General features: G+C 40.5%; 2 protein-coding genes across 3 annotated transcripts in view; one reads left to right on the top strand and one right to left on the bottom strand.

Annotated features, from left to right (window-relative positions):
- The window catches only part of KIN (Kin17 DNA and RNA binding protein), a gene marked incomplete in the record, with an annotated part of 58,355 nt that extends 35,351 nt beyond the window's left edge, over positions 1–23,004 (bottom strand). The window contains 5 exon segments of the mRNA XM_014588409.2: positions 5,293–5,474; positions 7,533–7,655; positions 7,740–7,783; positions 13,952–14,046; positions 22,825–23,004. Of these exon segments, the coding sequence (XP_014443895.1) occupies positions 5,293–5,474; positions 7,533–7,655; positions 7,740–7,783; positions 13,952–14,046; positions 22,825–22,938 (558 nt within the window).
- Positions 23,005–23,111: 107 nt separating this feature from the next.
- ATP5F1C (ATP synthase F1 subunit gamma) overlaps positions 23,112–27,577 on the top strand; it is a 26,530-nt gene continuing 22,064 nt past the window's right edge. For both annotated transcript variants that reach the window (XM_014588410.2, XM_006150039.3), the window contains exon 1: positions 23,112–23,266. In XM_014588410.2, coding sequence (XP_014443896.1) covers positions 23,211–23,266 — 56 coding nt within the window. In that variant the 5' untranslated portion in view covers positions 23,112–23,210. The remainder of the gene's footprint in view (positions 23,267–27,577) is intronic.

The following is a 27,577-nucleotide window of genomic DNA, read 5'->3' as shown; positions in this document are numbered from 1 at the left end:
AAGGGACATCTCTCAACACAATAAAAGCCATCTATGAAAAACCTGTAGGTAACATCATACTGAATGGGGAAAAGCTGAAAGCTTTTCCACTAAAAATTGATACAAGGCAAGGCTGCCCACTTTCTCCACTCCTTTTCAACATAGTGCTGTAAGTCCTAGCTAATGCAATCAGAAATTGCATTAAAATAAAAGGCATTCAAATAGGGAAGGAAGAGGTGAAATTATCTCTATTTGCAGATGACATGATGGTATACATAGACGACTCAAAGGTATCCACAAAAAAACTCCTGATAATAATAAATAGATACAGTAAAGTGGCACGATACAAAATCAACTTCAAAAAATCTATATAGCATTTCTATATACAAACAACAAGCAGACTGAAGTAAAACTGAAGAAAGTAATCCCATTTACAGTAACCACAAAAAGCATAAAATACCTAGGAATAAATCTAACCAAGGAAGTCAAAGATCTCTACAAGGGAACTATAAAAATCTAAAAAAAAAGAAATAGAAGATGACACAAAAAAGTGGAAGGATACCCCATGTTCCTGTCTTAGAAGACTTAATCTAATCAAACTGACAAATTCTACCCAAATTAATCTACATATTTAATGCAATTTCAATCAAATTACCAGAGATGATCTTCACAGATCTAGAAAAGATCATCGCAGGATGTGTCTGGAATCAAAAAAGACCCCAAATTGCCAGAGCAATCCTGTGCAAGACAAGTGGAGTAGGTGGCATCTCATGTCCTGCCCCATAATATAATACAAAGCTGTGATAATCAAAACAGCATGGTATTGGCACAAAAACAGGCAATGGAACAGACTAGAGATCCCAGAAATAAATCCCAAAACATATAGCCAACTGATTTTTGACAAAGGGCAGCAGTCAATCTAGTGGGAAAAAGAAAACCCCTTTAGCAAATGGTGGTGGAAAAACTGGGTAACCTATCTCTTACCAGTAACAAAATCAACTCAACGTGGATCAAAGATCTAAACCTAAGACCTCAAACTATAAAACTCCTGGTGGAAAACACTCAGGAAACTGGGAGACATCAGAGTAGGCAAAGACTTCTTAAATAAAACTCCCAAAGCAGAGGCAATAATCCCAGTGGGATTACATCAGATTAAGAAATGTCTACACAGCAAAAGACACAGTAATTAGTGTGAATCAACAATCCCTCGGAGTGGGAAAAATTTTTGTAAACTATAACTCAGATAAGGGATTGATAACCAGAATATACAAGGAATTCAAGCGGCTTACCCCCCCCCCAAAGAAAAGATCAACCAAACTAAAAGATGGGAAAATGAGCTGAATAAACCACTCTCCAAAAAGACATATAAACAGCCAAAAAGCATATGAAAAAATGCTCAACATTCCTGTCATAAGAGAGATGTAAATCAAAACCACAATGAGATACCACCTAACCCTAGTCAGAATGGGTAAATTAAAAAACAAACAAAAAAAATAGATGGAGTTAGCAGATCATGTAACGGTTACATGCTAAGAGTCTCGGACCCAGCGGTTTAAGAAACTTATACCGGGACATGTGTATGCACCCAAAATACCCACAGGAGAATAAAGGAGAAGGGATTGCGGCAGGGCCAATCCCCATTGGGGGGGTTATTTCTCACTTTCTCTCTCTGTTTCTCCAGTGAGTGCATGCACCCTACAGCAAAAATCTCTCTAAAAAAAAAAAAAAAATTTAAGTGCTGGCGAGGCTGTGGTGGAAAAAGAACTCTCCTACACTGTTGGTGGGAGTGTAAATTAGTACAGCCACTGCAGAAATCAATTGGGGGTTCCTCAAAGATCTACAAATAGAACTACCGTATGTGCTGGCAACGCCACTCCTGCTATCTACCCAAAGGATAGGAGAACTCTGAGTTGGAAAGGTGCTAGCACAGTTATGTTTATTGCAGCATTATTCACAATTGTTAGGACATGGAACCAACCCAAATGTCCAGGAACAGATGAATGGATTGGAAAAGTGTGGCCCATATACACTATGGAATAGTACTCAGCCCTAAAATAAAACAAGACTCTGGCATTTGATAGAAAGTGGATGAATATCAAAGACTTACTACTGAGTGAAGCAAGCCAGGCTATGAAATAGAGACATTGTAGGTCTCCACTTAATATATACCTACTGTCTGCAGTCTATGGTGGAAATTGAAACATTAGAAGATACAGAAGCATGGAAAATGTTATGGATACTGGAGACAGTGTGAGAAGAATGTAGGAGATAGGGGAGGGTGAGAGGAAAGAAATTAGGAGAAAAATAGAGGCAAGATGTTTAAGGGACACAGAAATGGAAGATTGTCTGTTGATTATAACGTATATGATATCTTCAACTGGACTGGTAGGAAGTGTATTCACAGAAAGTGTATTCATATTGGATAAATTCACCTGATGTACAGTGATTAAACGTATAAATTAAAATAATAAAAATGTTTTAAATTCACTACAGTTGCAAAATACAAAATTTTTAAAAATCTGCATATTCATCTCTGTAACCTATTAGTCTTATAATCTGTCAGTTTCATCATCTCCCTTAAGCCTCACTAATTACCTCTTTAAAACAGGGATAATGTAGGTACTTTGAGTTGATGTAAGAGTTAAGTAGGATAACACATAGGAAACACTTAGGATAGGCCTGACATAGTAAGCACTCCATAAATATTAACTGTTGCATCCACTACTAAAAGAAGCAGCACTGAGCCAGACCTAAGGCCTAGTAGTTAAGGGAGCTGTATCCCACAGGTCTGAATCTTTCCCTGATGAGTACAAACTCCCTATTGCACAAATTAACAACAAAAACAAAGACGCATGCAATAATGATCAAGTAGCTGTCTTCATAAGAGCCAAAAACACAAAACGAGCCAAATGTTCCTCAACAGAAGAATGAATATTATAAATTGTGTTATATTCATAAAATTGGGTACTATACATTAATTTCTTTAAAATGAAACACCAAGAGGAAAAAACATTAGGGTCAGTCAATGGCACCATGGTTAAAGTGGCGGGATCCCACATGGCCAACTGTGCAGTTTGAGTCTTGGACCCAGTAGCTTGAAAAATACTCTGGGTGTATGTGTGTGCATGCCCCAAATCCTGAAATGAGAGAAAAATGCAGCAGAGGGGATTGTGGCATGACTATGTCCCATGGAGGGGGAGGGTGCTTTTTCACTGTCTCTCACTCTCTCTCTGGTGAGCACATATATCCTATAACAATTTTTTTTAAAAAAAAAAAGAAGGAAAAAAATCTGAATGAAGTACACAAGTATTATGTTTAAGTTAAAGAAGCCAGAAACATAAGGCAGCACATTGTACCATTTCCTTTACACAAAACTCAAGAACAGACTATATTAGTCAATAATCAATAATGGTACATGAAAACAGTGCTTACTTCTGGGGTGCTAACTGGAAATGAACATGAGGGAACCCTCTGGGGTACTGGAAATGTTCCGTATCTTTTATCTGGGTGCTGGTCACACAGGCTGTCTATCTACCTCTCTACATGCACATGCAGGTGGCCCTCTGTATCTACACCCTGTCTCTTTATTTGTGGATTCAACCAACCATGAACAGAAAATGTTTCATTATGGCTGACATATGCTAAGAAGCTAGACCTATGGTCGTTGTCGTTTCATTTGTACTGAACATGTACAGACTTTTCTTTCTTGTCATTATTCCCTAAACAGTATAGTACAGCCTTATGTAACACTTACATTGTATGAGACATAGCAAGTAATCTAAAGATGATTTAAAGTAGATGGAAGAACGTGCATAAGTTATGTGCAAATATTATGTTGTTGGAAAAGTCCTCATATATTTTTCTATGTTTTTTTTATGCAAAAACAAGTCATGACTTTTCTGATGACCCAATGCTCTATCACTTTATGTAAGGGACCTGAACATCTACAGATTTTGGTATCTGTAGAGATCCTGGAACTAATCCCATGTGGATACTGATAGGCGACAGTATATGTAAAAGTTCACTAATCTCAAACCAAACCAGACCTTCGGAGGCTGCCCTTTCAGACAAGTTTTCACTAATCATTTTTTATTTGGAGGCTTAAAAGATGTAATGGTGACTGTATTTGCTACATCAGAAGCTTATTTGAATAAAATATTGTTGAAGATACAAAAAAAAAGTTTGCTAATCTGTACATGTCAGATGAATGCACATGATACACTTTATTACATGCATGTTAGAGCTCAATTAAAAGTTTTAAAAATATTGGGGCCAAAATGAAAAAGAAAAAGAAAAAAAATATGTGTACCAGGGGCAGTAGATGGCATAGTGGTTATGTCCCTGGACTCCCACATGGCTGACCATGGTTAGAGTCCTGGACCCAGTGGCTTGAAATTCACAATGGGTGTGTGTGCATGCGTGCCCAAGATCCTGGGAGGAGAATGGAGGAGAAGGGGGCGATTTCTCACTTTCCCTCTCATTGTCTCTGTCTCTCTCCTACCAGTCACACATGCCCTAATGCAAAAACACCTACAAAAAAAGTTTTAAAAACATTAAATGACTAATAGTTTCACACCTAGAAGAGTTCTGACACAGAGGAGGCACAGATATGTATCTGTTGAAATAAAAGCCTTGATCTGGTTATTCTAACACCTGAAACCTGTGCTACACCCTCTCTCCCCCATTGACCTGGCTTTTACCTACTAATTATTTTTTTCTTTTTTTTTCTTTATTTTTTTGTGTTAAGATCCTCCTACCTCAGTTTTCCAGCTGAGATTACAGGCACACACCACCACCCCCAACCTTTAGGTTGGACCAGGAATTAAACTCAGACGTTCCATGTGGTCTCAGCCCACAGACCATAGTGTCTTAGTGCAGCTGGGTCTGACCTTTTATTCTTTAAGACCCCTCAGCTCAGGGGTTAGATCTACCTGCACACAGTCTTTAACCTCCCCAGACTGGGTAAATGCTGGCCCTCTATGTGTACACACACTGTTTGCCTCCACTACTGCATTAATTACAATCATTTGATATTATCTGTTGATATGTCTTCCCATTAGGTACTATATGTATTTCAGAGATAAGAAACCAAGGTTTAGAAAGATTATATAAATATATAAGATCATGACGTTAGTAAGTTAAGAATTAAACTGAGGTATGTCTCAACTCCAAAGTCTGGCTTTCGCACTACACCAGGTTCTTTTTCCTCTTAAGGGATAACACATACAGAAATTTAATTCAGTGCTTCAAAAACAAGTTATTTTGCTTAACTGGACCTCTTATACTGCCTCTCTGTAAGATATAAGTGCCCACCTGTTCTTTCCCTTCCAGACCTCTTCTCACTTGCTCTTGAATAAATTTAGCAGTTTTTTCTTCATCATCAAGGTCTTGCTTCTTCTTTTTCTCTAGTTCTAGTTGCCGACGTATAGTTTCTGGGTCCCTGTCTATGTACTGAATATACCAGCCTTTTGGTGTCTCGTCCACTTTGCACAAGCCTTAAAAGAACAAGATACCATAAACCATAAACTTGTATACACATAAAATGGAAATACACATGACCTTTTGAACTGTGCAGGTCCACTTATACTAGAATTTACATTGGAAAGTACAGTATAGTATTAAAACAGTATTAAAAATGTATTTTTTTCTTCCTTGCGATTTTTTTTTTTTTAGTTTTGCTATAGGACCCATTCTCTCAGCATGTTTTTTCAAGCCATCTGGTCCAGGTCTCAAACCTCACAGGTAGCCATGTGGGATCTAGCCACCTTAACCTTCATGCCAACTGCTGGCCCTCTTATGATCTCAGTAACATTTTCTTTCCTCTAGGTTACTTTATTGTAAGATTACCATATACAGTAAATATAGCATACAAAATATGTGTTGACTGTTTATGTTATCCATAAGGCTTCTGGTCAACATGAGGCTATTAGTAGTTAAGCTTCTAGGGAGTTGAAAGTTGTAAGTGGATTTCCAACTATGTAGGTGGAGGTACTGGGAGTTAACACATCTAACCCTGTTGTTCCAAAGTTAACTGTGTAAGTGTGTTCCATCTCTACATATTTACTCACTCATTTGAATACACTCAAACACAATCAAATACACAAGTTCATATAGCGCACAAATTTTTCATTAACATTTAATGAAATTTAAATTCGAAGTGGAATACTAATCTCTTAAAGCAAAAAAAAAAAAAAAAGAAAATTACTCTGACATGTATATAACTATATTGAAGTAACAGAAATTTTTTTGAGAGGTTTTTGCTATAGGGTGCGTGTGCTCACCAGAGAGAGAGACAGAGAGACAGAAAGCAAGAAATCATCCACCACGGGGGATGGCCACGCTGCAGTCCCTTCTCCTCCATTCTCCTCTTGCGATCTTGGGCATACACGCACCCGTGCCCGGCATGAGTTTAAGCAGCCAGGTCCGGGACTTGAACTGCGGTTGCATGGGAGCCCTGCGACATAACCATTACGCCATCTGCTAGTCCCGAGGCAACAAATTTAAACAAGGGAAACACATGAAAGAAGTCTTCTCTTGAATAGTAATTTTTAAACTATATCTAAATATTTAATACCAATGATTACATGATGTTTTATTAACTTAAAAAACAAAAATTATTCCCCTAAAATCAAATAAACCAGCACACCATGTAAGAAAAACATTGCCATAAATTGTTTTCTTTTCCTCACCCAAATTAATCACCCTACAGAGATTAGAAATGGGGGGAAAAAAAAAGGCGGGGCCAGCAGGTGATATGGTGGTTAAGGGCGCTTGACTACCACATGGCTAACTGTGGTTCGAGTCCTAGACCTGGCAGCTTGCTTTCTCACTTTCCCTCCCTATCTTGCTCTCGCTCTGTCCCTCTCTGGTCAAATTAAAATAAAATAAATAAATAAATAAATAAAGCTAAATAATTCTTAAAAAAAGAAAAAGAAGAAATGGGAAAAAGGCAACCTAAAAGCTAAAAACAAAATCTTTAAGATTGAGTAATATGTTTCCTAAAGCAAAGCAAATGTGCGGGTGGGGGGGGAGGCAGGGTGCTGGAGAGAGAGAAGAAATGGTTATTTCAGAGAAAAGTCTACTAGAGTGATAAATCTTTGCACTGTCTAAAGAACAATCCCAGATGTGGGAACCAGCAGTTAGCATAATGGCTATGTCGCTGGACTCCCACGTAGTCGACCGTGGTTCATGTCCCGGACCCGGTGGCTTAAAACTCACGCCGGGCGCGTGTGCGTGCGTGCCCAAGATCCCGAGAGGAGAATGGAGGAGAAGGGATTGCGGCGTGACCATTCCCCCTGGGGGGGTGATTTCTCGCTTTCTATCTCTATGTCTCTCTCTGTCTGTCCGGCGAGCGCACGCGCCCTACAGTGAAAAATCTCTCAAAAAAAAAAAAAAAAGAACAATCCCAGATGTATGGCTTCAACTTTAATAAACTCCACTTTGCATCCAATTGTACTATGCATTTTCTTTTCTGTGAATTTAAAAGTTATGCCAATTCTCTCTTGTATCCATAGAGCCACATAACAGCTATCCAGATAATCTCTGATTCTTACCTTCTCTGCCCAGCCACTTAGTAAAATCAGTCAGAGTTTCCCACTGAGTAGCATTCATGTGGATGTGCTCTCGGTGACTGATGTATTCATTGTAGACAATGTTGTTGTGGACTCTCTTGGTGCCTAAAAGCAAAATGTGACACTGTTGATCCTGAGACAATTATAAGATAATAAAGCTATTATTTGTACAATAGGTAAGATATTTACCAAAGCGTCTCCTCAGAAGCTCTAGAAAGTCATTTCGGAACTCCCTAAGAAAGAAAGCAAGCAAAACATTGAGGAAATTTCTACAAATATGTAACATCATCTTTCTGAAATATAAGCAATAATATAAGCAATTATACAGTTGAAGCAATCATGAAGTTGAAACTTTCATTTTGTAGAGGAGCCATACCAAAAACTACCACATAATCTTTGGAAAGGGTTCTTCACAAAGACTCTTAGTGCAGGCCAGCAGGTGGTGTAGTGGTTAAAGCGCTGGACTCCCTCTCACATGGCTGAATGAGGTTCGAGTCCTGCCCCCAGAGGCTTGAAACTCACGCAAGGCACATGTGCGTCCATGCCCAAAATCCCAAGAGCAGAATGAAGAAGGGATTGTGGTGTGCCCCTTTTCTCTCTCTGTTTCTCTCTGTATCTCCAGTAAGCACGCATGACCTATAGCAAAAATCTCTCTTAAAAGAAACAAAATAAAGACTCTGGTGCTACCAAACACAGTAAAATAACCCCATTTTATGATAGTAAAACTGCCTTTATTCCAACATGATCTTGGCGCCTAATCTGTCTCTATAACCTGAGTATATTGTGTTAAGTGCAGGATAAACATAGGTGAAAAAAATAATCAATCTTGACCTTCAAAGAAGTTACAATATACCAGAACCAATCATAAGAAAAGTTAGGCTGATAAGGAGATATAACAAAATATCACAAAAAGTTGAAGATGCCCAGAATATGGGAAGTTAATGTGAGCAGTGAAGTACAAAAGGGACTTTCATCGGTGAAGGGGAGGTCCGAGCTGGCACAGAGACATGAAGCGGCATATGTCTGGAAAGAAAGACTCAACTTAATTTGTCTAACATTTAGTGCAAATAAAAATGAAAGTGAATGTGAGGGTAGAAAAGAGTAAGGGAGAGAAGATGTGGGTGGAAAACAAAAATAAAGTTAGGGCTAATTTCTGAAGTACTTTTAATACCATGCTAAAAAGGCTGTTATATGCAGATAATAGAAAAACACTAAATAATTTAGTTTTTGTTAAAACTTGGGATCTAGAAAATATAGTACTGGTGGACAGTGAGAATTATTGTCAGACCTGATGGCATCCCCTAAGAACCTAATAGAGAGGCACTATCTGCAGCCATCTCTGAACTATTGTCTCAAAAGATCAGTGTGGGGACCAGCAGTTAGTGTAATGGCTATATCACTGGACTCCCACATAGTCAACCGCAGTTCGTGTCCTGGACCAGGTGGCTTAAAACTCACACTGGGCACGTGTGCGTGCATGCCCAAGATCCCAAGAGGAGAATGGAGAAGGGATTGCAGCGTGGCCATCCCCCCTCGGGGGGTGATTTCTCGCATTCTGTCTCTCTGTCTCTCTCTGTCTGGCGAGCGCATGCGCCCTATAGCAAAAACTTCTCCAACAACAACAACAAAAAAAGATCAGTGTGGGGTCTGTCACCTTGTCAGCAGGCCTTTCAGGTGATTCTGCTGCACAAAGGGCCCTGTGAAGCACTGGAGAAAACATTTTCAGGGTGGGCCACAGTGGCAGGCTGGGAGACTAGTGAGAAAGTCATTGAACTATTTTAGGTGAGAGATGCTGAGTGCTCTTACGAGGGCAGTAAGAATGCAAAGGACACAGTTAAAGGACATTGCATGGGGACACTGACAAGGGGTAATTCCAAGAGGCCTTGAGGTCTATAGCTTAGGAGGCTGAGTAGATACAGCTATTAACTAACACAGGGTAAGAAGCAAATTTGGTAGAAAATACTGAATTTAGCTTTAGAAATGCTGATTTCAAGAGAGCCTTCAGAAATATAGATTAGAACTGACCGGGCGGGAAAATCTATTGACTCAAGACAGATGTTGGGAATGAACACCGAGCTTTAGGGGTCATCCAAACAAAGGTCATGGCTACAATAATGTGGCTCAAGGTGACTGTGGAGCAGGATGAAAAGACAAGTGGGCACCCTGAGACTCTCCTCCATTCGAGAACCTGGGAGAGGAGGAGTTGGTGAAGAAAACAAGCACAAAGGTAGGAAGAATAGGAAAACCATGAAAAAACATAAAACAACAATGTTTCAATTAAGCATTAAGAATCTTATTTGCTGAAGAAAGATCAAGGAAGATGAAGAAGGCAAATCGCACAAGTGACTTTTCAGGAGACTGTAGGGGCACCAGTCAGCCTAAAGCGGATGGAAGATTAAAGGGGCACTGGGTATAGACATAGCTCCTGCCTGAAAGGTGTTGCCCAAAGAGTGATACACATAACCTGGTGTGTTCCAGATGGTTTTCGGTGTCTCACAGTTACGTAATTCCGCCTTTGGCACTGTGTTGCACTGAGTATAAAAGCAATGGAGGGTACTTTGCTGGCAGGTTAGCACATAGTCAAGGCAGTGAGGCGGGACACCAAATTGTTCTGATAGCCAATGCACTCTTGACCACCATGCAATTCCAGGAAAAATTAATGCTACTTTCATATATTCAGAATGTCCTTGATGAAGCAATAAACACTACTGATCGTGCTAAGTCTCATATGTTAAGAGGGCACCTTTCTTTTATTTCAGTTTGCTACAGGGCCTGTGTGCTTGCTGGAGAGAGGCAGAGACACAGAGAGAGGACATGTTTAGAGAGCACCCCCACGGAGGGATAGCCACACTACAATCTCTTCTCCTCCCTGCTCCTCTTGGAATTTTGGGCACACATGCACATATACCCTGCATGTTTTTCAAGCCACTGGGTCCAGGATTCAAACTGCACAGTCAGACACATGGGCTCTACCTACCCCAAATAGCATGCCACCTGCTGGCCCCAGGAATGTCTTTCTAATATTCCGTATGCTGAAATAAGAATTATGAATAAACTGCTTCTGCTACTGTAAGTAGAATAGTTGTCTAGAGAAAAGCACTTAGGTGACTGCGCTGTGAAATAAACTATCCTTTTTTTTTGAGGCGTTTTTGCTCTAGGGTGTATACGCTTGCCAGACAGAGACAGACAGAGAGACAGAAAGCGATAAATCACCCCCAGGGAGGATGGCCACACCGCAATCTCTTCTCCTCCATTCTCCCCTCGGGATCGTGGGCACGCACACACACGCATCCAGCGTGAGTTTCAAGCCACCTGGTCCAGAAGGCGAACTGCGATCGGCTATGTGGGAGCCCAGCAACATAGCCATTACGCTAACTGCTGGTCCCTGAAATAAAATACCTTTTTCATGAAATATCACTTTTATTTGAAAGAACAACTGACACACAAACTACCATTACCCCAAGTTGGGTATTAGGTATACATTTTCTCAAAAATAATCAAAATAAGACTATTTCATCAAGGGAAATAACTGACAGTATTTGCTACCAATGATAAATTTTGAACTTTCAGGCAATAGTTGAGATTTTCATAAACTAGTATCTACCAGTGTGTGACATGCCTCTCAATGATTAAAGATGTTTCTGATAACATCAGAATTGACATTAATGAATATGATTTTATGATACTGTATGATACAATGTGTCACCATTTAGAAAACCTGTATAACCCAGTGAACCAGTATGTTTCAAATAACCAATACATTTTACAAAATCATGCAGGGGTGCAAGACCCAGTCAAAGTAAGAGCCAAGGGACCAGCAAGTGGCATGGTGGTTAAGGCACTGGACTCCCACATGAATGACCACAGTTCAAGTCCCAGACCAGGCAGCTTACTTTCTCACTTTCCCTCTCTTTCAGTGTGTCTCTGGTGAGCACATGTGCCCTATAGCAAATTAAAAAATAATAAAAATCAAATTAAATAAATGATTCTTTTTTAAAAAAGTAAAAATTAATAGATTTTAATGAAACAGTAAAAAAACACTAATCTGGGTTCAGATTCCTCATTGCAGTTTATCTTTAAGAAAATGCTATATGTTGTTTTTTCATGTAGCATCAAGAAAAATGTCTAAAATCATCTGAAAAGAAAGTTAAAAGCCTCTCCCACTTCCCACTATGATCCATAGCTATGTAAAAGTGTATTTTCTTTTTATGCTGTAGGGCACATGCCCTCGCCAGTGAAGTCAACTGTGGTTTGTGTCCTGGACCCAGTGGCTTAAACTCATGCTGGGCGCGTGTGCGTGCGTGCCCAAGATCCTGAGAGGAGAATGGAGGAGAAGGGATTGTGCCATGGCCATTCCCCTTGGGGGGGTGATTTCTCACTTTCTATCTCTCTGTCTCTCTCTGTCTTTCTGACAAGCGCATGAACCCTATAGCAAAAACCTCTCCAAAAAAAAAAAAAAAAGAAAAAAAAAAGAATTATTTACTTTACTTATTATTATTTTTCAATTTGTCATAGGGCATATGCACTCTCCAGAAAGATAAAAGTAAGAAAGCAAGCTGCCAGGTCCAGAACTCGAACTACAGTCAGCCATGTGGAAGTCCAGTGCCTTTACCGTCATATCACCTGCTAACTCCTGGAGTGTTTTACAAGCTACTAGATCTGGGACTCCAACTGCTCAGTTGGCCATATGGGATCCAGCCGCCTTAATTATGAGGCTACCTGCTGGCTTATACATTTTCTTTATGTGCTTCAATCATAACATTTTGCAACAGACTGAATGCAGAAGCAGACATGAGAATCCAACTGTCTTCCATTAAGACAAACAATGAGGGCTGAGCCCATCACACAGCAGTTAAGTACTGTGCAGAGGGAGCTTTTAATAGATCACACATGGCCAACCGCACTTTGATTCCCGGTCCCAGTTGTTTGAAAAATGTGCCAGGCTTGAACAAGTGAGTCCAGGATGCTGAAAAACACACCAGGCTCATGCATGCATGCATGTCCAGGATTCAGAAGGAATGGAGAAATGAAAAAAGGAACTGCATTGGGACCAGGCCTCATTGGGGTTGCTTTCTCTCTCTTACATGTATACATATGCTATCTGGTATAAAAAGAGAGAGTAATTAAAGGACATATACAAAGTGTGGGACCAGTAGGTGGCATGATGGTTAAGGTGCTGGACACTCACGTGGCTGAATACAGTTCAAATCCTGACTCTGGTGGCTTGCTTTCTCACTTTCTCTCTCTCTGTGTATCTCTCACTGGTCAAATTAAAATAAACAAATGAGGGACCAGCAGTTAGTGTAATGGCTATGTCGCTGGACTGCCATGTAGTCGACCACAGTTTGAGTCCCAGACCCAGTGGCTTAAACACACGCCGGTGTGTGTGCATGCATGCCCAGGATCCCGGGAGGAGAATGGAGGAGAAGGGGTTGCGGCATGGCCATCCTGCCTTGGGGGTGATTTCTCGCTTTCTATCTCTCTGTCTGTCTCTGTCTTTCTGGCAAGCACATGGACCCTATAGCAAAAATAAATAAACAAACAAACAAATAAATAAAATCAAATAAGTCTTTAAAAAAAGATGAATATAAAAGTGTAAAACAATGGTTTATCTGAAAGATATTGTTTTCTTTCATTAAAATGTTATTTATTGGGTTGTCAGAAAAGTCCATGACCCATTTATGCATAGAAAAAAACAGAGAAATACATCATGGCTTTTTTGATAACCCAATATTTTAACATAAGTGTTTAATTCTTAAGTAAACTAATAAATATTTCTGAAATTTCACAGCTTTAATTTCTAACTGTCAATACATATCAGCCACACAAAGAAAAGCTCTTGACGGTCTTCGATAATTTTCCAGAGTGTAAAGGGGTAAGAACTAAATATTAACAGTAATGATAATAATTTAGCAGCTAATCTTAATTAAGTAGTAGGCATTCCTCTAAGAACTTTAAAAGCATTAACTCATGTAATCTTCATATGAACCCTATAAAGGATCGATAATCCTTGGAAGGGGATGCTATTTTTAGTGCCATTTTACAGATTAGGAAACCAAAGCACAGGAAACTCAAGAAGCTCATCCAGAAGCACAGAGCTATGAAGTGGAGGACTTGAAGTCGGTCAGTGGGCAGTCTAACTGCAGGGCCTGTGATCTTAGCGACAACTGTGGTAGAGTGAGAGTGGAAGGAAGGAAAGAGTACACTGTAAGGAACGCTTTTGAAACAATCTCATACTATCATCGTTTTTCAAAAGAAGATGAAACTAAGCATAGAGAGGCCACAGCTATTATGTTAATACACAAGGAACAACAGAACCTCCGACATACAATGTATCAGACATCTACTAAATATCCAACTGAATAAAGCTTATGCGATAAGACTGTCTTTGAGTTACTTACTCTGAAAAATAATCCATAAACTGCTGAGGATTTTCTGAAGCCAGCAAGAGTTGTCTCTGATGAGATTCAGACATACAGTGACACTTAAAGCCATTCTACAAAAAATGTAAAGGTGGTAGTTAAATTCTGATTTAGGTCATCAATAGACTCTAAATAGAAGTATTTAATTAAAACCTAAAAATGTGCTCTTTGATGATAAATTATAAAAAATAATTAAGTTACTAGCTGTAACCACCCTATCAGGTTTTTTTTATTTTTTTATGAGTTGAGTTTTGCAACTCTGCTCATCAAAGAATAATCCCTGAGATCAAAGAGACAGAAAAATAGTGCTATAGAAAACAGACATTAATAACAAACATTACTAGGCATGGCAACAGAAGAGTGATTTCATTTTTTGGACTCAATCTCAATATAACCAATTCTCACTGAGTACCTACTTCATAGAATGTTATGCAAGTGCTTCAGGGAATGAAATGAAGTAAAATGGGTCATTAGTGAATTTCTACCACAGAAACTATTTTAATTCAGTTTCCTCTACTTCAGTTCATTATCCAAACACTACCTACAGCTTGTTAAACATATTACATCTGTACCTTCTTAAGACTGACTATTAAAAAAAATACACGTTTCGGGACCAGCAGTTAGCGTAATGGCTATGTCGCTGGACTCCCACGTAGTCAACCGCGGTTCGAGTCCCCGACCCGGTGGCTTAAACTCACGCCGGGCGCGTGTGTGTGCATGCCCAAGATCCCGAGAGGAGAATGGAGGAGAAGGGATTGCGGCGTGGCCATCCCCCCTGGGGGGGGGCGTGATTTCTCGCTTTCTGTCTCTCCATCTCTCTCTGTCTGGCGAGCGTATGCGCCCTATAGCAGAAACGTATCAAAAAAAAAAAAGAAAAAAACATACGTTTTGATTCAGTCTCTTTTTCTTCACTAATACTAATATTTGACCCTGATTCTTCGCTTCACAGATATGAAAAATGTACCTTTTCTCTATCTCAGAAAACAACACTAGCTTATATCCAATCACCCAAGCCAGGAAACAGGACTGCATCCTAGACTGCTTCTCCTTTTACATTCAGTTTACCACTGAATCTATCCAGCCTTAATAACTCAAACCCAGTTCCTCTGCTCAAATCCATTGCCACTGTCCAGGCTTCAACACTCAATTTTGCTTAAGGTAGTTTGCTAATTTTTAGTCATCTTCAGTCTATCTAAGCAATTTTTGTCTCCCTTGTGCACTGCCAATGAGAGTTGGTATTATTTTAACTTAAGTAAAAACTTTGTATCATTATCACAAATGAAAAACCAGCATCATTTTTCTTAAATTATAAAAGAAATCAAGAAAATAAAATTCTGTTATTAAATTCTAGAGACCCATAGTGGATGGGGGTGGTCTCCTACTCCCTCAGTCTTCCAACATTAGGAGATAGAAGACAGGGGAGGAAACTTGCAGGGGTCAACCTCCCCACTCCGCTAGGCTACCATCCCTTATAGGGAAGGGCAATCAATAGAATTGAAGACAAATAGGCCAGGGCTACCACAAGTGCCTCACTCTGAACATTAGTAACTAAAGAATTCATCATTTCTCCTTTTCACATAGGAACTGCATTTCAGGATAATGCTTAAAAATAACAACTATCCTCCATTTATGAGCAAAAGCTCATTGTTACAAAAGAATAGTAGCCAATAATAATGTAAAAAGAGGGCCAATGCTATGACTAGTGGCTAAGAGGGTAAGATCCCACTTGGCTGAATGCACAATTTGAATCCTGCTACAATCAGTTTTGGGGGTGGGGGGGAATGGGGAAATGTGTGCCTTCTGGCAAATAGAAAAACAAATATAATTAGAAAAATAATCACTCCACGAGACCAGCAGTTGGCGTAATGGCTAAGTCACTGGACTCCCATGTAATTGACCACAGTTCAAGTCCCGGACCTAGTGGTTTAACCTCAGACCAGGCCTGTGTGTGTGCGCGCGCGCGCGCCCAAGATCTCGAGAGAACAGAGAAGAGACTGCGGCATGGCCACCTCCCTGGGAGGTGATTTCTCGCTTTCTTTTTTTTTTTGGAGAGGTTTTCGCTATAGGGCGTGCGCTCGTCAGACAGAAAGAGACACAGAGACAGAAAGCGAGAAATCACCCCCTAGGGAGGATGGTCATGCTGCAATCCCTTCTCCTCCATTCTCCTCTCGGGATCTTGGGCACGCACACACACGTGCCCAGCCTGAGTTTTAAGCCACCGGGTCCAGGACGCAAACCATAGTCGACTATGTGGGAGTACAGCAACATAGCCATTATGCTAACTGCTGGTTCCCTCGCTTTCTGTCTCACTGTCTCTGTCTTTCTGATGAGCACAAATGCCCTATAGCCAAAACCACTCCAAAAAAAGAAAAAACAAAAATAACCACTCTGCAAATCCTAATGAGATAAATGACTAAATGAGTTTAGTAAAAGGTTGATAGGATGCTACAGATGTGGGCAAGATTTCAAAGTATTACCCTGCCCCCTAGTTATGTGCTCTTATGTGGAAAAATATATCAATTTTCTAATATTACTCTATCGGCAGTCAAGTTTACACAGTCATCTTAGCACTATCACACATTATAGGCTTCCTGAGGTTAGGCAATGTGAAATACACAGATCATCTATATAATGTTCTTCTCTCACATGTTTAACTTGTTTATTAGATTAATAAACAATAACTTGTTTAATAGATTAATAAAGCCCTTAGATCTAACTTATAGCTGACAGAACTACAAGAGTTAGAGAAAATAGGCAAAAGATGACTAGAAGGAAACAATTCAACATAGAGGGAATGCTACAGGATGACGGAGAGTGGGTTATATTCAAAATTTAGACATTAGAGAGAATTAAAAGTCCTAATCCAGAATACAAGGAAATTCTAGGAGTGTGAAACTATTCTGTAAGGTACATTAAGTGATGGATATGTTATCATGCTTCTGTCAACACCCACAGAAAGCACACCAAGAGTGATCTTTACTGCAATAGGTTAATGAGTCAATGTAGGTTTACCAACTGTGAAAAATGTACCACTCTCAGAAAATTTTGGTAGTAGAGGAAGTTGTGCATGTGTCTAGGGCAGAGGTATATGGAAAATCACTACAGCTTCCTGCTCAATTTCACTGTGAATATAAAACTGTTCTAAAAACAATAAAATCTAGGGAGCCAGCAGGTGAAATGGTGGTTAAGGCACTGGACTCCCACATAGCTGACTGCAGTTTAAGTCTCAAACCTGATGGCTTGAAAATAATGCTGGGCGCTCGTGCATGTGTGCCCAAAATCCCAAGAGGAGAATGAAAAAGAGAGTATGGCATGGCCATCCACCCTGGAGGATGATTGCTCACTTTCCCTCTCACTGTCTCTGTCCGTGAGTGCACATACCATATCACAAAAACAAAACAAAACAAAAATTTAAATCTATTTAAAAAGAAAAATAAAAGTCCTAATATCCAAATCCTTTTGATTGGATCTTGGTTTTAAAAGAACACCTGGATGAGACCAGCAGATGACATAATGGTTAAGTTCCTGGACTCCCATGTAGTTGACTGGGTTTTGAGTCTCAGACCGAGTAGTTTAAATCATGACAGGGGTGTGTGCATGGGGAGGTGATTTCTTGCTTTCTGTGTGTGTGTGTGTCTCTCTCTAGCAAGCACATGTGCCCTATAGCAAAAATTTCTCTCTGAAGAAAAAAAAACACCTGAACCCACACGTACTGAGGATCCAAGCTGGGAGTAGATCACAGCATCAAGACCCAGTTGGTGAGTTCTCTTTCTCTCTCTCTCTCTCACTGATGGAAGGAATAAATAAACGAACATTTGGTGAGCAGGTTAGGAAGTATGAACATACAGTGTTTATTAGATATAGAAGGACAGTCAGGTGGCATGATGGTTCAGGAGACTAGCACCCACATGGCCAACTTAACAGTTTAATTCCTGAACCAGATGGCTTGAAAAACACAAAACACACCAGGTACATACACATGCATGCTAAAAATCTAGAGAGGAGAATAGAGAAGGGATTGCGGCATGGTCATCTTCCCAGGGAGTGCTTTCTCACTTGCTTTCTCTTCCAAGCAAGTGCATGTGCCCTATAACAAATTTAAAAAAATAAAAAGGCAAGGGACCAGCAGTTAGTGTAATGGCTATGTTGCTGTACTCCTATGTAGTCGACTGCAGTTCGTGTCCCGGACCGGGTGGCTTAAACTCACGCCGGGCGCGTGTGCATGTGTGCCCAAGAGCCCAAGAGGAGAATGGAGAAGGGATTGCAGCATGGCCATCCCCCCTGGGGGGGTGATTTCTCGCTTTCTGTCTTTCTGGCGAGCGCATGCTCCCTATTGTTTTGGGGAGCGCATGCCCCACATAACAAAAAAAAAAAAAAAAAAAAAAAAAAAAGAAAAAGAAAACCTCTCCAAACAAACAAACAAAAAAAGGCAAGATAATAGAAAGAAATTTTTAATTCTTTTCATGTTGATGACATACACTGTAGTGATATAAAAAGTATCCTGATATTTTAGAGGTATATATTTACATATTTATAGGTAAAATACCCTGATGTTTGTCATTTAAATCATTTCAGAAAAAAGTAAAGAAGGCCAAAAATACTTAAATTGTTAAATCTGGGTGTTATGGAATGCATGTTTATCGCTCCTGAAAATTTATGTTAAAACTCTGAACTCCTGGGACCAGCAGATGGCATAATGGTTACATCACTGGACCCCCATGTAGTCCACTGTGGTTTGAGTTCTGGAATCCGAGGCTTAAAACTCACACCAGGCAGGGGGGCAACAGGTAGTATGGTGGTTAAGGGCGCTGGACTCCCACATAGTAGACCTCGGTTTGAGTCTTGGACCTGGCAGCTTGCTTTCTTTCTCTCTCTTTCTTGCTCTGTCCCTCTTTGGTCAAAATTTAAATAAATAAATAAATAAAGTTAAATAAAATAATTCTTTAAGAAAAAAAAAATCCCTCATACCAAGCATGTGTGTGTGTGACAGTGGTGCGTGTGTGTGTGTGTGCATGCCCAAAATCCCAAGAGAAGAATCGAAAAGGGACTGAAGCGAGGCTATCCCCCCTATGAGAGAGTCCCCATGATGGGGTTAGTGTCCTTATATGCGAAAGAGATTAGAGCTTGCTCTCTATCCTGACAACATAGCAAGAGAAATGCCACCTGTTAGAAGTCAGATGTTGGCAGAGTAGTAAAACAAGACACTCTGCAAGACAATCCCACATGGGAAAGTTTCAGGTGCAAGTCCAGAAGCCAAGCATGCATGTGCCCATCATCAGGCTAGGGGGTTAGGGTTAGAGAGGCAGAGTTAGGGGTTAAAAGTGAGAATTAGGGGCTTATGATTATGGTTAGAAGTAGAAGGTTAGAAAATGGAGAGCAGCATCAAGACCTTGTTGGTATTGTATGTCTCTCTCTCACACAGAAAAAATAAATTAATTAACTATTAAAAAAAAAAGAATATCATCTGCAAACCAGGAGGAGGGCACTCACCTAAACTGGACCATGTTGGCACCCTTATCTGTGACTTTTCAAACTCCAAAACTGTGAGAAATAAAGTTCTGCTATTTAAACCACCTCGTCTATAGTATTCTGTTACAACAACCCAGACTAAGACACTGGGTAATGGATATATGAACATTTGTTGTGGTAGTAGTCTCTAATGTTGCAATCTCTAATTTTCTGTGTAAGAATTTCATTTTGACTTAAACAGAAAGAACGACAGAGATAAGAAAGACAAAAATCATCAGTATCCTTCGACCAGAGTCCCACCTAAAATATCCCCTTCCTCACCTGCAGAAACACTGGATTACATTATTCCACTGGCCTGTTCTTCCACCTCTAGCTAATCCAATCTGCAGAGTAAATATCCTATCAGTAGCCTGGCCTCCATTCTTAAGTAGGGCTCCATCATCCACCTCATCCTTGTGGAAAGTGTAAACTCCACAGCATGGCACACACTCTTTAAGGTCTGCCCAGACACTCTCTGAGCATTTACAGATAATTCACTTTCAATTCAAGAACCATCTTCCAAATAAAGACAGCTGTCGTTTTCACTTTAAGAAACTTTAAACAGGCAAAGAGAATGTAACTTTCCCAAAACCTCACAGCTAGTAAGTGACACAACTTGACAACCTAATTTTGACAGCTTGACTACAGAAAAATCTGTAATATTAACCACGGTATTATTCTGGGGCAGACACACTGTGGGTGATCAAGAAATGCTTGTTAAAAGAACACTGTAAAGAGCTTAGTTTTCCCTTTTCACCGGATCCCGAAAAGAGGTGTGAAACTCAATCATCCTGTCTCCTTTGAATGCCAAGTCACGTCAGAGAGGATGACGGTTATTGTTATTGCCGAGGCGTGCAGCAATGCTCTAGTCCGAGCTCCCCCTAAAAAAAAAAAAAAAAAAAAAAAAAAAAAAAAAAAAAAAAAAGAAAAAGAAAACCTCTCCAAACAAACAAACAAAAAAAGGCAAGATAATAGAAAGAAATTTTTAATTCTTTTCATGTTGATGACATACACTGTAGTGATATAAAAAGTATCCTGATATTTTAGAGGTATATATTTACATATTTATAGGTAAAATACCCTGATGTTTGTCATTTAAATCATTTCAGAAAAAAGTAAAGAAGGCCAAAAATACTTAAATTGTTAAATCTGGGTGTTATGGAATGCATGTTTATCGCTCCTGAAAATTTATGTTAAAACTCTGAACTCCTGGGACCAGCAGATGGCATAATGGTTACATCACTGGACCCCCATGTAGTCCACTGTGGTTTGAGTTCTGGAATCCGAGGCTTAAAACTCACACCAGGCAGGGGGGCAACAGGTAGTATGGTGGTTAAGGGCGCTGGACTCCCACATAGTAGACCTCGGTTTGAGTCTTGGACCTGGCAGCTTGCTTTCTTTCTCTCTCTTTCTTGCTCTGTCCCTCTTTGGTCAAAATTTAAATAAATAAATAAATAAAGTTAAATAAAATAATTCTTTAAGAAAAAAAAAATCCCTCATACCAAGCATGTGTGTGTGTGACAGTGGTGCGTGTGTGTGTGTGTGCATGCCCAAAATCCCAAGAGAAGAATCGAAAAGGGACTGAAGCGAGGCTATCCCCCCTAGGAATGATTTCTCACTTTCTATCTCTCTCTCTTTCTCCAGCAAGTTTACACACCCTATAGCAAAACTCTCTAAAACAAAACAAAAAAATCCTGTAACTCCCAATGTCATGAGGTAGAGGTAGAGCCTTTGGGAGATAATTAGCTTGGATGAAGTCATGAGAGAGTCCCCATGATGGGGTTAGTGTCCTTATATGCGAAAGAGATTAGAGCTTGCTCTCTATCCTGACAACATAGCAAGAGAAATGCCACCTGTTAGAAGTCAGATGTTGGCAGAGTAGTAAAACAAGACACTCTGCAAGACAATCCCACATGGGAAAGTTTCAGGTGCAAGTCCAGAAGCCAAGCATGCATGTGCCCATCATCAGGCTAGGGGGTTAGGGTTAGAGAGGCAGAGTTAGGGGTTAAAAGTGAGAATTAGGGGCTTATGATTATGGTTAGAAGTAGAAGGTTAGAAAATGGAGAGCAGCATCAAGACCTTGTTGGTATTGTATGTCTCTCTCTCACACAGAAAAAATAAATTAATTAACTATTAAAAAAAAAAGAATATCATCTGCAAACCAGGAGGAGGGCACTCACCTAAACTGGACCATGTTGGCACCCTTATCTGTGACTTTTCAAACTCCAAAACTGTGAGAAATAAAGTTCTGCTATTTAAACCACCTCGTCTATAGTATTCTGTTACAACAACCCAGACTAAGACACTGGGTAATGGATATATGAACATTTGTTGTGGTAGTAGTCTCTAATGTTGCAATCTCTAATTTTCTGTGTAAGAATTTCATTTTGACTTAAACAGAAAGAACGACAGAGATAAGAAAGACAAAAATCATCAGTATCCTTCGACCAGAGTCCCACCTAAAATATCCCCTTCCTCACCTGCAGAAACACTGGATTACATTATTCCACTGGCCTGTTCTTCCACCTCTAGCTAATCCAATCTGCAGAGTAAATATCCTATCAGTAGCCTGGCCTCCATTCTTAAGTAGGGCTCCATCATCCACCTCATCCTTGTGGAAAGTGTAAACTCCACAGCATGGCACACACTCTTTAAGGTCTGCCCAGACACTCTCTGAGCATTTACAGATAATTCACTTTCAATTCAAGAACCATCTTCCAAATAAAGACAGCTGTCGTTTTCACTTTAAGAAACTTTAAACAGGCAAAGAGAATGTAACTTTCCCAAAACCTCACAGCTAGTAAGTGACACAACTTGACAACCTAATTTTGACAGCTTGACTACAGAAAAATCTGTAATATTAACCACGGTATTATTCTGGGGCAGACACACTGTGGGTGATCAAGAAATGCTTGTTAAAAGAACACTGTAAAGAGCTTAGTTTTCCCTTTTCACCGGATCCCGAAAAGAGGTGTGAAACTCAATCATCCTGTCTCCTTTGAATGCCAAGTCACGTCAGAGAGGATGACGGTTATTGTTATTGCCGAGGCGTGCAGCAATGCTCTAGTCACGCCTCTTTTATTACGGCCTGAACAGGCTCTTTTCCTGCGAAATCTTTTCTGATTTCGTGTCTTCAAGGGGGTTGATTAGGGAGGAAGGCGGTGTCGATCACTGGTTCTTTAGGAGCGAAGAAGGGGAGACGGCTCTACTGAGTAGGATAGTTGTCTCGCCCAATGCAGACTCCAAAACCTCCACGACCTGGAATCTGAGCCCCCGCGTCCGTCAGGGACCTGAACCTGGTGGGCCCCTCCTGGGCAGCTGGGGGCCATGTCGGGCACACTTACCTCGTCCCGACACTGCTTCTGGCACATCTGGCAATACCAACGCAGTTTCTGAAGTCCCTTGGACTTGATCCTGTTGGCGATGGCCTTAGGGGTAAGAAAATCGGACTTGCCCATCTTGACCACTGCACCTATCACCCTCTAGTGCCCAGTGTCTGGCCAAACGGAAGCGGAAAGGGCTGAAGCTGGCGGAATGGGCGGGACAGATACTAGCTGAGAGAAAGAGGTGGGGCCTGAGAAGGCTGAGCCCAAAGCTCGCGAGATTTCCTTCTGTCTGGCGCGAGGAAGAGCGATTGAAGGAGATGTGAGATGGGAGGAGCACTTTGGGAAGCTTCTGCGCCTGCGCCTTGACGCCCGTCTGCCCGACCTTCAGCAAGGCCGGTGTCACCATGTTTTCTCGGGCGAGCGTCGCTGGCCTGTCGGCCTGGGCCCTGCAGCCACAATGGTATGGCCGCTTGCGGGAGGCTCGGCAGGATTGGGAGGGCTGGAAGAGCTCGGCCAGATGGGATGGAGGAGGGTGCCAGGGCGTGTAAAACGGACCTGGGGTCGCAGGGACGGGTTAGGCCCCTTCCCTGCGGAGGCCGCGGGGTCGCTGGGGCTGCAGGAAGCGGCTTGGAAACGGGAAGGCGCGAGGGGACCGGAGATAGGTCACATGGAATAAGGTCGCGCGCCAGGTCCCCAGGGGCTAGAGGGGTCTCCTGGGACGTCGGAACTGAAACCTTGGTCCGAGTTAATACCAAGACGGTCTTTAGTTGATTCAGCTAATACGTTCTGAGCGTCTGCTGCTAGCCAGGCGCCCTATCTTGAGCGCGAGTCTTGAGCAGGACTGGCATGGTGAGGGCATGAGAAAAATCCTACGGGAAGGTTAGGTTGTGCTTTATGTCCTTGATACCTTCGAAACCTTCTAGTGCAGGGCAGAGTGACCTTTTAAGGTCTCACCGATTCAGTGAGCACATTAATCGAGCACCTGCTGTGAAGTGGTTACTGGGAAACGATAGTGAGCAAAATAAGTGTCTTAATGGGCCGATGTTCGGCCTGGTGCAGAAGGAATCCTGAAGCTCTATCTGTTGACGGGGAAGGGAAAGACAACCTAGCGCTATCTTTAAGCCATTATGTTGAAGCAGTATCCCTGCAAGGTCATGAAATTGTCCCAAGGTCTTGAGAGGGAGATAGATGGGCTGTAAGTGACATTTGTTAATAACTGTACAGGCAAGCAGTTACAAGTTTTGAGGATTTTTAAACATGAATTCCATGGAGAGGTGGAGGACAGTTTTATGTGAAAGGACTATAAAGCATTAATTGAATAGGTATGTTTTTCATTAAGCTAAGAATTTATAGCACTATACAAGATTTTCAGGATAACAAGGTAATTAAATCTACTGTGAATTATCTCATGAAATTTTTGGTGGACTGGCCTTGGAAGTCAGATATGTTTCCTAATATTGAAAAAGAATATTGAGGATCCCGGAAGTGGCGCATAGTGGTTAAGGGTACTACTGTACTCTGTTGGAGTCCCAGATCTGGCAGCTTGCTTTTTCACTTTCCCTCTCTCTCTCACTCTGTCCCTCTCTGGTCAAATTAAAATAAATAAATAAGTAAAGTTAATAAAAAGTAATTCTTTTTTAAAAAATGAAAAAATATTGATGGGATGAATAAGTCGCTGTAGTTGAATTCTCGGGGTAAGTTGTCTCTCGCTTGTTAACCATTCATCACACGTTGGCTGTTTGCCTGTCCTGTTCATGGCTGGTACTATGAAAAGTGCAAAAATGTGCAAGGCAATAAATTGATATGGTCCCGGTGACCTTGGTCCCAGACCATCCTGTTATGGTGGTCTTAGTCACTAGCTGTGAAAGAATTCACCAACTCAGAAAGTGGATAGAAGGGATGTATTCACTTCCCAAGAGAGGAAAGGAGCCAGATGCAGAGGCATCCCACCATGAAGGGTAGGAGTGAGGAGCTTTTATTGGGTCTTAAGGAATAGGGGTTTTGGGTGAGTAATTAGGGTGATCTTAGGAGATCTGCTGGGCCTGGGGCAGTTTCATTGTTATCGCTGTTGTCATTTTATGAGTAGTGAAGTGTGCCTTGTATTCCGTCCTTAGCTGTGGTGCCAACTGTTTATGAATCAAGAAAGGATCACTAGCTCAGGGAGGAAAGGGGAGGAGGAGAACTAATGAATGAAGAAAGAAAGAATATCTGAAGCACCTAGAAGTTATGAATAGGCTTTTTCAGTTAAAATATCTAAGGCTTCAGTGAGACACTGAATCAGCCTGATTCCAGGGAGACACTGCTTTTAACTCTTTCCAATCCCTAAGGCTTGAGGAACATTTAACCCTTTAAGTGTCCCTGGCTGTGCAGTCAGTGGTGCTCAGCAACATCAGTTCTCTTTCCATCCTTCCAGTCTTGGTGTGCATTAATGTTATCTGCCAGTATTTTGGGGACCTTAAATATTATCCAAGTTTTTTTTATGGAAAGAGTTTTTAAATAGTATCCAAGATTATTGTTTTTAATGGAAAGACTTCCTAAAACAAAGACAATATATTTTAGGCAAAATTCTAGAAATGACTTTAAAAAAATACTTCTAACATTATATGAATAGTGCTTAATAGGGGATCATTTTAGATAAGAGCTCTCAGTCTGAGACAATTACTTCTTAAAGCCTAAATTGAAACCTCAATCAGCAAATAAAGGTCAACATCCCTTTGGAATGTTGGTTTTACACTTGATTTTAACCACAAGGCTGAGAGGCTGTGGAATCCATGGTTTTAAGTGTTAGGTTATGAATATTCAGTGTCCACTATGGAAAACGTATTCTGTCCTCTTTGTTTATTCCATCACTTGCTGCGCAATGTTTTCCTCTTTCTCTTACCATTAATTATAATTGCCTATTGAATTCAAAAATGAAAACCATCTTAATGTTCCATACTCTGGAGAGGGGAGAAAAATACCTTTGCCTTCCATGCAGAGGCTTTGGTTCTATAAATTATTAAAAGCTTTTAAAAGTGCAGTTTATTTTTGTTACAGTTTTCATTTTTAGGGAGGTTAGTTTACTAACATAAACTAAATGTTAAACTTAATTAAAATCATGGTTAGGCCAGTCAGTGGTGTAGTAGTTAAGGCAATTAGATCCCGCATGGCCTTCAGAGAGGTTAGAGTCCCAGACTTGCAGCTTGAAAAACATCCAGATGGGTGTGCATGTGTGCCCAGGATCCTGAACAGAGAGAGATGGGGAAGGGATTGAACTATCCCCTGTGGGGGATGCTTTCTCACTCTCTTTCTCTCTGGCAAGTTTATGAACCCTCTGGCAAATTAAAAAAAAAAAAATAGTATAAAATAAAAATGAGTTTGTCAAATCGGTTTCTACCTAAAATGTAATGTAAGATGGTTTACTGTACTTGCCAAAGGAATAAAAGGATGAATGGAGGATCCAGCAGGTGGTATGGTGGGTAAAGGTGCTGGATTCCCACATGGCCGACCGAGGTTTGAGTCCTGGACCTGGCAGCTTGCTTTCTTGCTTTCCCTTTCTCTCTTTGTCTCTGTCAGGTAAAATTAAAAAATAATAACAACAAATGGAATTAAATAAATTGTTTTTTTTAAAAAAAAAAAAAAGAATAAACGGAAATCGGAGACAAGTTAAGGCTCATCTTTTAGTGGAAAGGCAGGTGATAGACTTTCTTTGCATTGGCATTCAATATCAGAATGACATGAACTTCATAATTTTCTTTTCTTTGAGAGTTAGCTGATGCTGCAGTAGATCGTTCCTGATTCCTTCTTGTACTGCCTTCCTCAGCTCTCCTACCCATAGTGTGTGAGCATAACTGACAATGGTGAACAACAGTCTGTTTGATTCCTTAGCCACTGTACTTGACACATTTCAAGTCTCTCAAATAATCTGAGCATTTCTCAGGACATGATGCGTGATTCAGAACTTTCCCTTCTCATTTGCCAAACTTGTGTATTTTGTAGAACAAGCTATCCCTAGCTCAGCTCAGGTATTCTATACTCCAATGGTAATTTTTTAAAGAATTATTTTATGGAACTTTTATTTATTTATTTATTTTAATTTAACCAGAGAAGGACAGAGAGAAAGAGATGGGAAGAAAGTGAGAAAACAAGCTGCCAGGTCCCGGACTCAAACCATGGTCTGCCACATGGGAGCCCAGTGCCCTTAACCACCACACCACCTGCTGGCCCCTCACATGATAATTTTAAAAAATGAAATAGTGACATAGATACCGTTATAGCTAAATGAAAGCTACACATGAGAGCACTTAAACATATACAGTTAGGGTGTGTGCACAGCATAAGAATCCCAGAAGATGCTACCTCTGCATGCCTCTTATTTCGTTACTTAAGGGAACGAAAACATTCAGCATTAGTCCAAATATGATATGCAGTTCAGATTTATTTCATATAATACTTTCTGACCAGAAACTTGTGTCAGTTAAATTGAAATGTCTGTTAAAACCAGAATATCCAAATGTCACTTATTATAGCCAAATAAATTGAAATGTTGGTAATGAAAAGATCATTATACTGAAAAATAGAAAGTCAGCCCCAAAACATGCTACTTTTCGAGTGCCATTATGAGAAAATGTTAGTGGGCGACTCCTTATATCAGGTAGTCTGTCCTGTAAAACAGCAGACCTTACCAGTATTTGCCAGCTTCTGCCTTTTCTGTTGGTAGATGCATTCTTACAACCAAACCTAATATTTTCCGTTCAGTCTCCAAACTTTTTTTCAATTGCCTTTTTCTTTC

This window comes from Tupaia chinensis, unplaced genomic scaffold (assembly GCF_000334495.1).
Source record: "Tupaia chinensis unplaced genomic scaffold, TupChi_1.0 Scaffold000275_1, whole genome shotgun sequence".
In the NCBI taxonomy this organism is placed as follows: Eukaryota; Metazoa; Chordata; class Mammalia; order Scandentia; family Tupaiidae; genus Tupaia; species Tupaia belangeri.
Note: the sequence above shows the minus strand (reverse complement) of the source record. Positions and strands in the feature narration are given on the sequence as shown.